The following is a 13,692-nucleotide window of genomic DNA, read 5'->3' on the forward strand; positions in this document are numbered from 1 at the left end:
ATCGATCCAGATGCAGTGTTGAGTTCCACTTGAAAGGGAATGTCTCACATTATGACTGTAACTATGAGAAAGGTAACAAGATCTTACACCACGTCTCGCTGCCATGCCTTGGGCTCGCTGCAGACAAAGAAGATGATGACGTCTATTGCAGGTGCCCGCTTATATTCACAGGCGCTCTGGTAGAGACGTCATGGACTGTCGTCGGCCAATGAAATTGTCTTGTGGATACACGTGCTTCAGAAACCAGTCACACTGATGACATTCCCCATAGCACTGAGCCAGAGCACAGCACTGTGTCTCGTTCCCCTTCTCAGGAACCCATGGTTACAGCCGTGACCTGAGAGGGTCTGTTATCAAGATTAGTTTTTCACACCTTTGAGTCCTAGCTAAGGTAAAATCATTTCTCTCTTTTAAGGACTTTGAAAGGGTGATCCATGACTATTGTAATTATCTTTATATGGGTATTAACCAAGCCTGCCTTGGTACAAAAATAAAAAATAAAAATCAAAGCACAGCGAGACAATAGTAAACTCAAAACCAGTTTTATTGGCTACAATACTTGTGCTACTACAAGTAAAATAAAATAAAATAAAGGTATTATAAAATAAATGGTTGCAATACAGCAATATCAGTCGAGCTGCAGTACTGATGGGGTAACATTTTAAATAAAAGCTGAATCCATTGATTTATCAATTCAATAATCTTTACATTTTCTCAGTTTCTTGTTCTGGATCTGTTTTCTTGTAGTCCCTGTCAGCTTGTCAGTAAAACATTTATTCTCTGCTGCACATGCATCTTTAGGTTTCTACTTGTTTATGAGTTACATAAAGGTAAATCTCCTCTATTCTAATACATTCTCTTCTACTTTAAACACAGTGTAATGCATATAATAAAACTGACCCTCTCTGTTTTAAGGTTATGCAATAACCCAGTTTCAGCACTGTTCTCAACTAATACATCAACACCATCAAATAAGGTACACTTGCAAAATATAAACAAGCCAATAGAATCAACCTATAAAATAACAAGAGTAAAATACACACAGTAAGCAAAGAATTGCAGTTAATTGTGTAAAGTAAATACATATACTTGTAGATGGAAATGCTTAATAAAACAGTTTTTTTTTTTATTTCTAATGGCATTAGACATATATTGAGCATATGCGTAACTTAGATAAAAATAGGCTGAAAATAAAATACAGAACACAAAAGTACAAGTACAAAACTTGCAGGAAAAATGGCATAGCCTACACCCAACAAAATAGTGTACTCAAACTCAAGCTAATCTACAACCAAGCTTAGCCTAGTTCGCTGATCTCATGACATATGAAGCAGATTCATCTTTGTTCAAGTCCTGGCTCACGAGGACCCCATTCCCACTCTTTCCTGTAATGTCCTGTCAACTTCCCAATTTCAGCGCTCCACTAAATTATAATACAACTGTCTAGAGTGAATTGTTTTATAGGTTATTCCTTGCTTGAAATCTTTCCAGCAGTTTGACACAGAGACACTGAGGCTCTAGGATAAAGCCTAAATCCAGCATATAGCGGTTCAGTGAATGTGGTGTTGAATGTGTATAAGTGTGTGAGTGTGTGTGTGTCAGAGACGCTGTAGAAGGACAGAGTGCCGGCCGGCCAGTCTAGATACACTCCTACTCTTTTAGACTGAGATGGGACAGATACATCAGTGTTCTTATTATCATGCCAGGCTGTGCAAACCTTCCCACTGTTAATCCAGAAAAGACACCAGGAATGTTCATTGAGTCCAAAAAGACAATCAATCCCTTCTTTTCTACTGACTTTTTTGTATGTCACTGCTACATGACCATTACCATTGAATTCAGTTTCCCAGTAACAGCGTCCAGTCAGACTCTCTTTACACATAACCTGTTCATAGTGCTCAAATCTCTCAGGATGTTCAGGATATGATTGATGCTCTTTCACATGTGTTACCATTCTGTTCTCAGTCATTAAGAGGCTAGTGTGTGTTGTGTTTGGATCCAGTGTGAGATCACAAAAATCTGAACAGAAAAAGAAAAGTAATTGTGACAAACCATGTAAGTTTAACAAATGAACAAAAACTAAGAACGGACTTACATTTTTGTAGTCCTGGTGTGATTCTGAAGGCTTCATTATAGTCCACACTGAAAAGAAAAGAAAACACAAGCACTTGTAACTTTGTCTCAATGTTAATTCTCATAATTTAAATGTACAATATGAAACTTTTGACCCTCTAGTGGTAAAAAAACCCCAACAATAACAACTTATTATTGTGCATTTTGCAGAAGAACATTGTTTCGGTTGTGCTTCAGCTCTGCGTGACTGTGCGGATGAATATGGTTTAGTCAGGACCACCTTCGTCGAATGTATATTTATTATAATGATAATGCAAACCAGTTAGTGTTGGCTATATGGTTCTGTTCTGGGCATATTCAGTAATCATGCATGCATAATTACAATTCACAAATTTAACATGAGTTGTTGTAAACAAGGTGAAATACATGAAAGATGATTACAATAGAATTGAGTGTATACTGAAGACAAAACAGATATCAGATTAGATACCAGATTCCAGCTAGGTGGAGTTGGGGATGGAGGGGGGAGTTAGATGTAGCACGCAGCAAGCAGTAGAAGAGAGGCTGAATGAATGGGGATTTTAATGAACAGCTGTGATAAGAGTCGAAACTGAATTGGTACGTCAGAAACAGCTGACTGTCAGCTGATGCAAACATGACTGACATGGCCTGCCTGAACTAACGCAATGTTTGATTTATCCCACTTCTCATAAAACACTCACATGACCAGTTTAGATGGAAAGGATCTCAAGCTGACTAGCTGAAGACGTTACTGTAGCTATGCCCATTAATAGACACCTTCCTTGAAAATAAATTTCAGCACAGCGCTACAACCAGAGGCGGACTTACTATTAGGCAAAGGTAGGCGACCACCTTGGGCCCCCAAAAGCCAAGGGGCCCCTAAAATGTTTTTTCAAGATGCACATTCATCACTAACACGCAAGCAGTTGCTGTGGTGTTCATTACCATGACAACCGTCTGTGTATCCACATTGAACGCGCTACTTGTGTATCCGGCTTGTAGCAAATGAAAATACTAGCATCTGAAGCAATAACTAAATATTGAGTAATAGTATTGCCAGGCACCCCTGGTAAATATAATCAAATTAAATCTGCATTGTTTACCCTTTTGATCTTGGACTAGGAACATGAAATTGTCCAGCCATGACTTCTTGTTTCACAGGAGTATAAATATGAGGAAACACAAAGCCCAAATTCCCTTATTCATCCATCACAATGAGTGAAACTAAAGAAGAATCCTCCTCGCTCATCCAAAAACAATCTCCAGCTTATTTAGTTGTCAGACACGACTGGAACTTCAAAAGGGACCTGATTCTGTGGTCAGACTAAACTGAAAAAAATAGCTTTTTGGCAGCAAAGCCACCAGATGGGTTTGGTGCGCACAGGGATAAAAAGTACCCCATGCCCATGGTTAAATACTGCTGGATCTTTAATATTGTGGGCCTATTTTTTTTTGTTGTTTTTTTGTTGGAAGTCCAGATCTTGTTCAGATTCGCGGTATCATGGATTCTAGCAAATACCAGCAGATAAAAAAATCTAAACCTGACTGCCTCTGCCAAGGAGTTTTAAGATAAAAGTATCAGGCAACATTGGCTGCTTCTGAGATGACAGGTGTGTGCTGCTGCCTGCTGCGACCAGGGCTGGCTGATCTGGATGATGTCTTGCCATATGCAGAGAGAGGTTCGTCGTGTTGCCAGAGTACTTCACTTTTGTTTTGCAGTTCTTGCATATTTAAGTGTAAAACCCGACTATTTAGTGTAAAACCCAAAATTCTCCCATATTTTTTATTTTACTTTTGTCGGCGGTGGCAAAATCCTCTTATCCATTTTGAATGTCTCGCACTGCTGCTCGTGTTGCTAAAATTGGCGCCAATTGACGTCACATGATAATTGGCTACAGTACATTCAAAAGCATGACAGAAACGATATTCTGAGCACAGCCCTAGCGAGTATCTCTTTAGAGGGAGAACATTTATTTTGGGTGACTAAAATAAAACAAGGTGTTGTAAATTAAAGGTAGGGTAGGAAATTTTCGGAGAAGCTAGCAATAGCAAGCTAATTTTAAAATCATAAAATCCCATTAGATGCACCCTTCAGATCATCTCCAAAGCTACACCTCCTTCAAAATACATGAACGTGTACAGCAGGGAGCAAACAAAAGCGTCACGAGAGACGGCATAAAACTACCTCTTGTCTCCAAGCATATAACATTACAATAATAATGAAGATAAACAATTTAAAGGGTCATGAAACCCTAAACCAAATTTTCAAATACCAGAGGTATGTGTGTTGAACACCATTGAAGATAATGTTAGCATCTGTTAGATTTAATAGTAGGGGGAAAATGGTTAAATATTTTTTTCCCCGCTATTTTCGTCTTCCGGGTTTAAAATTTTCATTTTTTTATTATTTCTTTTTACAAATATGCATTTGTGTAAGTGCAAGTAAAATGGAAAATAACAATTACAACATCTTAATAACAAATACCATGAAAAATTTCAGTTCAACATACTTGAGTTTTGCCAGTGCACAGTTTGGATCATTGAGTCTCTCGGAGAGCATCTTGACTCCTGAATCCCCTGGGTGATTGTAGCTCAGATCCAGCTCTTTGAGGTGTGAAGCTGGACTCAGAGCTGAAGCCAGATAACAACAGCCGACCTCTGTTATCATACAGCCAGATAATCTACAAAGTAATTTGGATTCATGATTGGACACCTGTACTGTGTTTAAAGCCTACGAATTATGAATATGCCTGTTTAAACACCTTTGAACATATTTTTAAAAGCTTAAATTGTTTAGAATTCATTCTAAAATAATGCATCACTGTCATCATGTTTTTAAAAATCAACCACCCCAAACTATTTAATCTCAAATGTTGAAGAAATGCTAGTATAGAAATGCTGTATAGAAATCAAAACATTAATATTCTTGCACCTGAAGAGAACTAATCATCCAAGATCCTTCAACTATCACAGTCATGTTCAAAATCAAATGCAATGATTTATAATTTATAATTTTGTAGTTCTATTCTTACACACCGCAGTATCTCCAGATTACAGTTTGTACTCTTCACTGCATCAGAGAGCATCTTCACTCCTGTTTCTTCCAGGTCATTGTTACTCAGGTCAAGCTCTCTAAGAGGAGAGTTTGATGACTGTAGAGCTGAGACCACAATTTCATAGCTGTGACCAGTGAGATTACAGTCAGCAAGACTGAAAGAGACAAAAATAGAATTGTTTGTAAGTTTAGAGGACAGATTCTTACAAAATCACAAGGAATGACACACGTTTCACTCTATAGTTTCAAATTTTCCCTAATAGTAAATGTTCAACTAGTCCAGCTTGACTTGGTAGCTATTAATCAAACCCTGGGGCTGTTAAAATGCATTCGTTTTCTTGATGTATTGATTAAAAATCATTAAGATTGTCAAAGCCATGGCTCAGTGGGCCTTATCCATAACCCAAATTTTCCAAAAGGTTTTTTACTCATTACCCAGACCGGTAACTCTGCGTCTTTTTCTACACCAGCCTCAGCGACCTGTGGAAGGTCCTTGAAGGAGGTTTGCTGCTTATATAGAGTGGGTGCTGGTGCAGTGTGGATCTGCATTCACTGCCTGTCTCATGGATGAGGACCCACTCCGGACCCAGGGTCCCACCAGCATTCATCCACGCCCCCCACGGATTTTATGTCAGAGCCTATCACAGACTCAGTCCGAGCCCACAACAAAGCTAGAGCCGGAGCAAAAGACAGAGACCAATGTCCTGGAGCCTGAGGCAATCGTGGAGTCTGACCAGGTGCGTGAGAGTAGAATGGAATACTCTAGCTCCTGAGGGTGTGCTGTGCCAGGTCCCAGAGGAATGGTATGATGAGCTGGATGATATCATTCCTCAAAGTCTTCAATCCCCGGTGATCCTATCCAGTCTCTGGTCTCCTTCGTCACTGCTGGTCCCAACCAGCTCCCTCATACCTCCGGCTCCACCTCGGTTAGTCATCACCCTGGTTGCACTACAAACTTCCATGCCTCTGGCTACGCCTCGTCTCTTCACCTCTTCGGCTCCATCGGGCGCTTTCTTCCCTCCGGCTCCACCGTTGTCCTCCCTCCCACTGGCTCCCGTCTCTGCCTTGGTCACGTGATCCTGCGGATCTGCCTTGGTCATGTGAGCCTGCGGCTCTGCCTTGGCCCTCCACCTGGGTCTCTACTCCTCCCTCCATCGTTTCTGCCATGGGCCTTCACCCTGATGGTGCTACGCTGGTTCTCTCTCTGGCTCCTTCTTCTGTCGTCTCCTCCCTGGCTCCTCCCTCCATTGTCTCCTCCATGGTGTTACCATCTGCCAGCTCCTCCTTGGTTATGTCTGTCTTTTCCTGCCCCCTTGTTATGGTATGAGGGAACACCTTCTATTTATTTCTTCATAAATATCATTCACATTTAATATGACACATGTAATCATTACTGCTGCAGTCAGTCCAACTGAGAATTTATAGGTGCACCCGAAAAGGCTGTCTACTCATAATGTTGATCTAATCTGACTGGTATTGAGCGTTTCAACAAAGAGGAATGTGGGAAAATTGCAGTGACCAGATGTGCGATGCTGATAGAGACATTTCAGACTAAAAGCTATCATTGTTTCTAAAAGTGTTTCTGCTAACTAATGACTTGAAGGGGGTGAATACTTCTGTGAATAAATATTTAGCAATTTTAATTGTAATGCATTTGTAACAGTATTTATCACTCTCCAAAAAAAATTCTTGGTGCATCTCTAGGGTGAATAGTTATATTCAATTCACAATTTAAATGCAATTACACATGATCCAAATAAATTACTTACAGAACTTTTCTAAAGTTGCTCACTGCTGGTATCAGTCTTCTTCTACCATCCTCTGATGTGTTGTATTTCTTCAGATCCAACTCATCCAGCACCTCATCTGACATCTGAAGCATGCAGGTGATTGCTGAACATTGAGCAGGAGAGAGTTTCTTCTCTGAGTGTTTGTCTGATCTCATAAACTCCTGAATCTCTCTGTACAGAGTCTGATCTTTCATCTCCAGCAGACAGAGGAACAGATTGATAGATCTTTCTGTGGGTAGATTTTTCTCAGCCCTGATTCTGTCTTTAATGTACTGTGAGGTTTTCTTGATGCTCTCTGAACTTTCCTCTGTATGTGTTAGTAGATCCAGTAAGAGTCTCTGATTGTACTCCAGTGAGATGCCCAGCAGGAATCGCAGGAAAAGATCCAGGTTTCCATTTTCACGCTGAAGTGCTTCATCTATTGTGTCCCTATGCAGATTATGCACTTGATCCAAATAATGCAACGTGTTATCATTTTTTATTATATAATAGTAAAACACATAAAAAGCAGCCAGAAACTCCTGAAAGCTCAGATGTATGAAGCAGTAAACTTTCCTCTGATGAATCACAGATTCCTCCTTAAAGATCTCAGTGCAAATCCCAGAATACACTGAGGCGTCAGTGGTATCTATGCCGCTCTCAATCAGGTCCTCCTCATAGAACATCACATTGCCCTTCATCAGCTGTTTGAAAGCGAGTTCAGCAAGTTTCAAAATCACTTCTCTGTTGGACTGCAGGAGCTTCTCTGGATCTCTCTCTTCAGACTTCTGATTCCTCATATTGATCTGAATCAGCAGAAAATGGATGTACATTTCAGTCAGAGTCTGAGGGATTTCTGCACTCAAATCTTCTTTCAGGAGCTTTTGAAGCACAGTGGATGAGATCCAGCAGAAGACGGGTATGTGACACATGATGTGGAGGCTTCTTGCTCTTCTGATGTGTGAGATGATTCTGCAGGCTTGATGCTCGTCATTGATTCTCTTCCTGAAATATTCCTCCTTCTGAGGGTCATTGAATCCCTGAATTTCCGTCACACGGTTGATGTATTTGGAGGGGATCTGATTGGCTGCTGCGGGCCTGGTGGTGATCCAGATGAGAGCAGAGGGAAGCAGATCTCCTTTCATGAGGTTTGACATCAACACACTCACTGATGAAGTCTCAGTCACATCAGAAACTTTCAGAGCCTCTGAAAACATCTGTGGAATTCTGTTTTCATCCAGACCATCAAAGATGAACACCAGTTTACCCTCCTCATAAATCTTTGAGTCCAGATTATGAAGTTCAGGATGAAAGTCCAGCAGAAGTTTGTGAAGACTGTACTGATGATCTTTGATCAAATTCAGCTCTCGAAATGGAAGCACAAACATGAAATCTACATCCTGATTGGCTTTTCCCTCGGCCCAGTCCAGAATGAACTTCTGCACAGAGACAGTTTTTCCAATCCCAGCGATGCCTATAGTAAGAACAGTCTTGATTTTGTCTTTCTCCTCACATTCTGGTTCAGGCGAGGCTTTAAAGATCTCATTGCAGTTGATTGGAGTGTCTTGTGAGTGTTGTGTTTTGTTTTTCTCCATCTGTAGCACCTCATGTTCTTCATTCACTCCTTCACTCTCTCCCTCTATGATGTACAGCTGTGTGTAGATGCTGTTCAGAAGGGTTTGATTCTCCTTTAGTTTGATTCCCTCAAATAAGCTCTCATACTTGTTCTTCATGAACGTTTTGTGTTGGTCTTTCACGTTCTGAAAAACATCATCTACTGGTTGGTAAGAATCCTGATGCAGGTATTCAGTCTCCACTATCTGTTTCGCTGATTCCATGTTTTGCTTCTTGCTGTGAGTCAGACGGTATTTCACAGAAGGGATTGGCTCATATATCTCCCCACTACTGAGAAGAAGAAAAAAACAAAAAACGTTGGAAATCATCTTAAAAGTTTATATAACAAATGCAATACATGTATGTCTGGATGAGAAAATTCAAAAGTGACATATATCTCTCAAATACTTTTACTAACTCAGTTTACAGAAACGTTGGGATTTTTTGTAAAATGCTGTGATTTTTTCAATTGTATTAGAAGATTGTACAGAATTTTTGTCCAATTTTTTCACTGACCAGAGTACACAAATCCTTTCACATTATTATTCTTTGCAATCTCGCATTGAGAAATGTTAGTATTCTATAAACTTTTCACCCTTAGTTTGCCTCTGACCCAACTTTTTCTGTGTATTCCAGGCATCAAATTAAAAATGCAAATTTACTATAGAACTATAGTTGGTCAGTCAAATCATTGGAACTATGAATAATATGAATAATATACATGTCAGATAAATAAAGGTTTAACCCTCTGGGTCCTAAGGGTATTTTGGGGCCCTGAAGAAGTTTTGACATGCCCTGACATTTGTGCTTTTTTCAGTTGCTTAAAACATATTAATGGTCTGATTACATTGTATTCAGCACAAACAGGGCTATAGTAATATGTGAGCAACATAAGCATAAAAGTTTGTAGTTTTGAGAAAATAAAGTGTGCATGGTTTTTAAAAAACTAAAATTTTAAGTCACTGAAATAAGGCCATATAACACGTAGTAAACGTTTGTTCACAAGACTTTTCAGAACTGCATCTTGTAGCCTAGAGTTTTTTTGTTCAAAACGATGTGAAAATCATCTTGAGCACTCATTCATACAAAACAATACAGTCATTTAACTTTTGATTGAATTGACCGAATTGACTTAATGATTTTTTTTTAATTCTTAAAATCAAGTTTAAGTTCAAAGAAATAATCTGACTATACATTTTCTTTACACACAGACTTTACTTAAAGTATCTTCTGCTCACCAAGGCTGCATTTATTTGCAATTCGCTGCAATTTATTCCTGTGATCAGAGCTGAATCAGCATCATTACTCCAGTCTTCAGTGTCACATGATCCTTCAGAAATCATTCTAATATAATTTGCTACTCAAGAAACATTTATCTGTTGAAAACAGTATTGTATTTTTTTTTTTGATGAAAGTTCAAAAGAACAACATTTTATCTGAAATATAAAGATTTTGTAACATTGTAAATGTCTTCCTCGTTGAATAAAAGTATTAATTTCTTTTAAAAAACAACAACAGCAACGAAAAAACTAGTCTCTTACTGACCCCAAACTTTTAACCTGTAGTGAATAATGTTACAATAGATTTCTATTTCAGATAAATGCTATTCTTTTGAACTTTCTATTTATCAAAGAATCCTGAAAAAAATGGTACACAGCTGTTTTCAACATTCATAATAATCATAAATGTTTCTTGAGCATATTAGAATGATTTCTGAATGATCATGTGAAACTGAAGACTGGAGTAATGATTAACATCACAGGAATAAATTGCATCTGAAAAATATATCCAAATAGAAGTCTGGAAATAGTCCAACGAATATAAATAAAAACGTACTCATCCAAAATTGTATCCATGGCTGGATCAAGTCGCTATTTAAAGGCACACTATGCAGTTTCCTTTTTTCTCAAACAGCGACCCCTAGTCGCAGTGGAGAACTTGTATTTAACGTTACTGTCATAAATACCACTCTTCCGACCGCGCTTTCTTCGTCTTCTTCGTCGACTCTGCCATGATTCTGAAATGCGTGTGTCTTCCACAGAGGCTGCTTCATATGTTGTTGATGTGTGTGACGTCGTGCCGTAAAGCAAGTCGTGATTCTCACGAGATTTGTCAGGGCGCCACCTCTCAAACCTGCATTGCTGGTTTTGCCAGCGGTGTCCCCCCCCCCCCCCCCCGCGCTTTGCTATCGGGATGATTCACTCTACTACGAGTTTGTTTACCATCTAAATGATTTCTAAGCTGTTATATTAAGGTACAAATCTTGCATAGTGTGCCTTTAAAATGCAAACGTTCATCGTTGGAGTCCTGCTCTTCCTCTGAGGAAAATGCGATCTCTTCGACACTATCCAGGGCGAGCTGAAGAGCTTCTTCTCCTGTGTAGCGTGCCATCTTCCAAACGTGCAGGAAAGTGAATGAAACTGATCATAAAACATTATGCTTTCTAAGGCATTGTTGGGGGCGATCATTCATATATTGGGAAATATATTTTCTTTCCGTAAGGGTAGTCAGCTGCACTTACCGATGCACTTTTATCCCTAGAGGGTTCTACTACCAATACTTTTGTTATCCTTTGTCCTGTTCTGTTCTTTTGAATGTCCATTTCAATTATTTCTCTCAATGCCTGGGGGTTGCGTGATAATGTAAAGTGCAAAGCGTTGTTTTTGTATGCTAAGTCTTTCAAAACTGATTTCTGTTTTTTTCCAGGAGTCTCACTCTGTTTCCAATGACACTACCATTGGGGCAACGAGGTTTGGATGCATCATGGTTCAGAGCAAAAGTTCAAAATTGAAAATGTTCACGAAGAAGTTTGATTTAATTCATATTTGGAGGGAGAAGTTCCCAAATGCTAAATCTTACACGCGGGGCAACAAGAGTCACTCAAGACTTTCTCATTTAGATTATTGGCTTGTGCCATACTCTTTCAAACATTATAATGTTTCAGTTAGCATTCTTCCTTCTTCCTTAACTGATCACCATACTATTCTTCTTTCTACTGCTCTATCCACAGGACATTCAAATATAGGTTCTAGAGCCTCTTATAGGAAAATGAATTCCTCTCTATTTAAAGGGATGGTTCGGAGTAAAATCAACCTAGGGTCCTTTGCACCATGACCTCGAGCCAAACACCCCCCAGAAGCCTTTTTTCCCTTGGTTGAACATTATTAAAGTTAGAGCTTATTTAGAGATATCAGCCGGATGGCTTAGTGCAGGCGCTAATGGATCCAAGGCTGTATCTGGTAAATTACCCCACTAATAATGCCCAGAATGGTACAAAACTTCTACAGTAGCACAAATAGGTTCTGTACTCATAAAACAAGGCATTGGAAAGTTTGTAAGTACATCAGGAGTTTATTTAAATAACACTTGCCTGACGGCTAATGCTAGTGTAACAACAAATTATTATTTTTTCCGAAGTGTTGACAACTTAGTGTTAACTAATAATTGTTGTAAACTGGTACTACCAACACAATATTAGTGCATTCCTGGAACTGGGCGTCGTTACACTACATCCTTATGCATCGTTTTCTGCCAGGACTTTTATGTGCTTTTCCCAAATCACGGAAGTGTTTGGCTCTAGGTCATGGTGCAAAGGACCCTAGGCTGATTTTACTCCGAACCGTCCCTTTAAGCATGATGAATTAAAAAAAGAATTTCCTTTCTGATTCCATACTATTGTGTGAAAGCTTCTTCTGACAAAAAAAAAAAAAGGCCTAAATTGGGAGTTGCTAAAACATGAAGTAGGAATTTGTATTAGGCATTTTAGTAGCAATTTGGCAAAACAGAGATATGAAAAGGAGAAGGTTATATCAAAGATCATAACACTTCAGAGTAAAACTCACGAAGGCTTATCAGAAACTGACCTAACAGAACTTGCAGGGCTCCAATCTAAATTAGACAGTATTTATAAACACAGCGCTGTTCGTTCGAGAAGGAAACGGCTAGAACGAGGAGAACAGAGCTCTGCTGATTTCTTTAGAATGGAAAAACACAACTCTGGAAATCATACTATTAGTTTGCTGCAAATAATGGTATTTTGACACATAATTCTAAGGACATTTCCTCTTTTTGTAGTAATTTCTATTCAAAACTTTATAAATCTAATTACTGTATAAGGATTCTGCCTTCCTTTTCTTTCAGTCTTTAAAGGAGGTGAAATCAATATGTATGAATCAATAAGATGAGCAGTTGAGTCGATGTTATGGAGATAACGATAGGTGAGTGGACAGCATTCAGTTTAAAAACAATCCGTGTAAAAAGGCAAAAACAAATAACTGTTCAGAACGGATAAGCGGCCAACAGCTGATGCCAGCATCCTCTCAAAGGTTACTTTAGAGGGTTTGCACATTAAAAAATACAAACATCAGTCTTGAAATCCACTTTAAAAGCTGAAATACAAGTGGCAACCCATTTTTATACATGTATGACTGTGTAAAATTAATTTCTTAACCTACCACAAAATACGGACGTGTCATTCCTGTTAGTGAAAGCACTAAAACACTTCTCTTTTTCCTTGTTTTTTTACTTCCATTTTCTGACATGGAATCAAGTTACTGGTCTTTACAACTCCACCCAGGAAACAGAAACTGCCATCCTCATCATGAATAATTCATTAATTCATTTGCAGCTTTAAAGATATCATTATTAGATTAGGTATTAGATATATATTAGATATTTGATATCTTTAAAGAATATATATATATTTTTTGTTTTTTTACATTTGTTGCTTAAAAGTTATTTACATGTGGCCTGTCAATTGCTTTGGTAAACTCAAAAAAAGAGTATTTCTCATTATGTTCAGTCCTTCTGTCCGTGCGACAAAATGAACAGCCTCTACAAAATTTCATTATATCAAAAATATTTCTGTTCATAGATTTTCAAACATAAAACAAAAGTTTATTCCAGCCGGCTGAGTAAAATCAAATGTGATTAAACTAATCCACTTTATCCACTGATGTTTCCACACTTTAGGTTACTTTAGAAAGTTTGCACATTGAACTATCAGAACACAAACATCAGTCTTGAAATCAAAAGCTGAAATACAGTGACAGCCCATTTTTATTTGACATATATAAACTCAATTTCTTACCACAAAATACGGATGTGTGGATTCCTGTCAATGAAAGCATTGAAATGACATCTCTTATTCCTCATTTTGTT

At 38.6% G+C, this 13,692-nt stretch overlaps 1 protein-coding gene across 1 annotated transcript; it reads right to left on the reverse strand.

Annotated features, from left to right (window-relative positions):
- Positions 1-527: 527 nt before the first annotated feature.
- On the reverse strand, positions 528-13,068 carry LOC307169192 (NACHT, LRR and PYD domains-containing protein 3-like). Its single transcript, XM_079889665.1, has 6 exons — positions 12,987-13,068; positions 6,919-8,823; positions 5,131-5,304; positions 4,605-4,775; positions 2,096-2,142; positions 528-2,019 (listed from the first exon to the last, which is right to left on the reverse strand). The coding sequence occupies exons 2-6, from the start codon at positions 8,754-8,756 to the stop codon at positions 1,466-1,468; spliced, it is 2,784 nt and encodes a 927-aa protein (XP_079745791.1). The 5' UTR covers positions 8,757-8,823; positions 12,987-13,068; the 3' UTR covers positions 528-1,465.
- Between the last annotated feature and the right edge of the window lie 624 nt (positions 13,069-13,692).

The sequence above is a fragment of the Squalius cephalus genome (genome assembly GCF_949319135.1).
Source record: "Squalius cephalus genome assembly, chromosome: 13".
NCBI classification, from domain to species: domain Eukaryota; kingdom Metazoa; phylum Chordata; class Actinopteri; order Cypriniformes; family Leuciscidae; genus Squalius; species Squalius cephalus.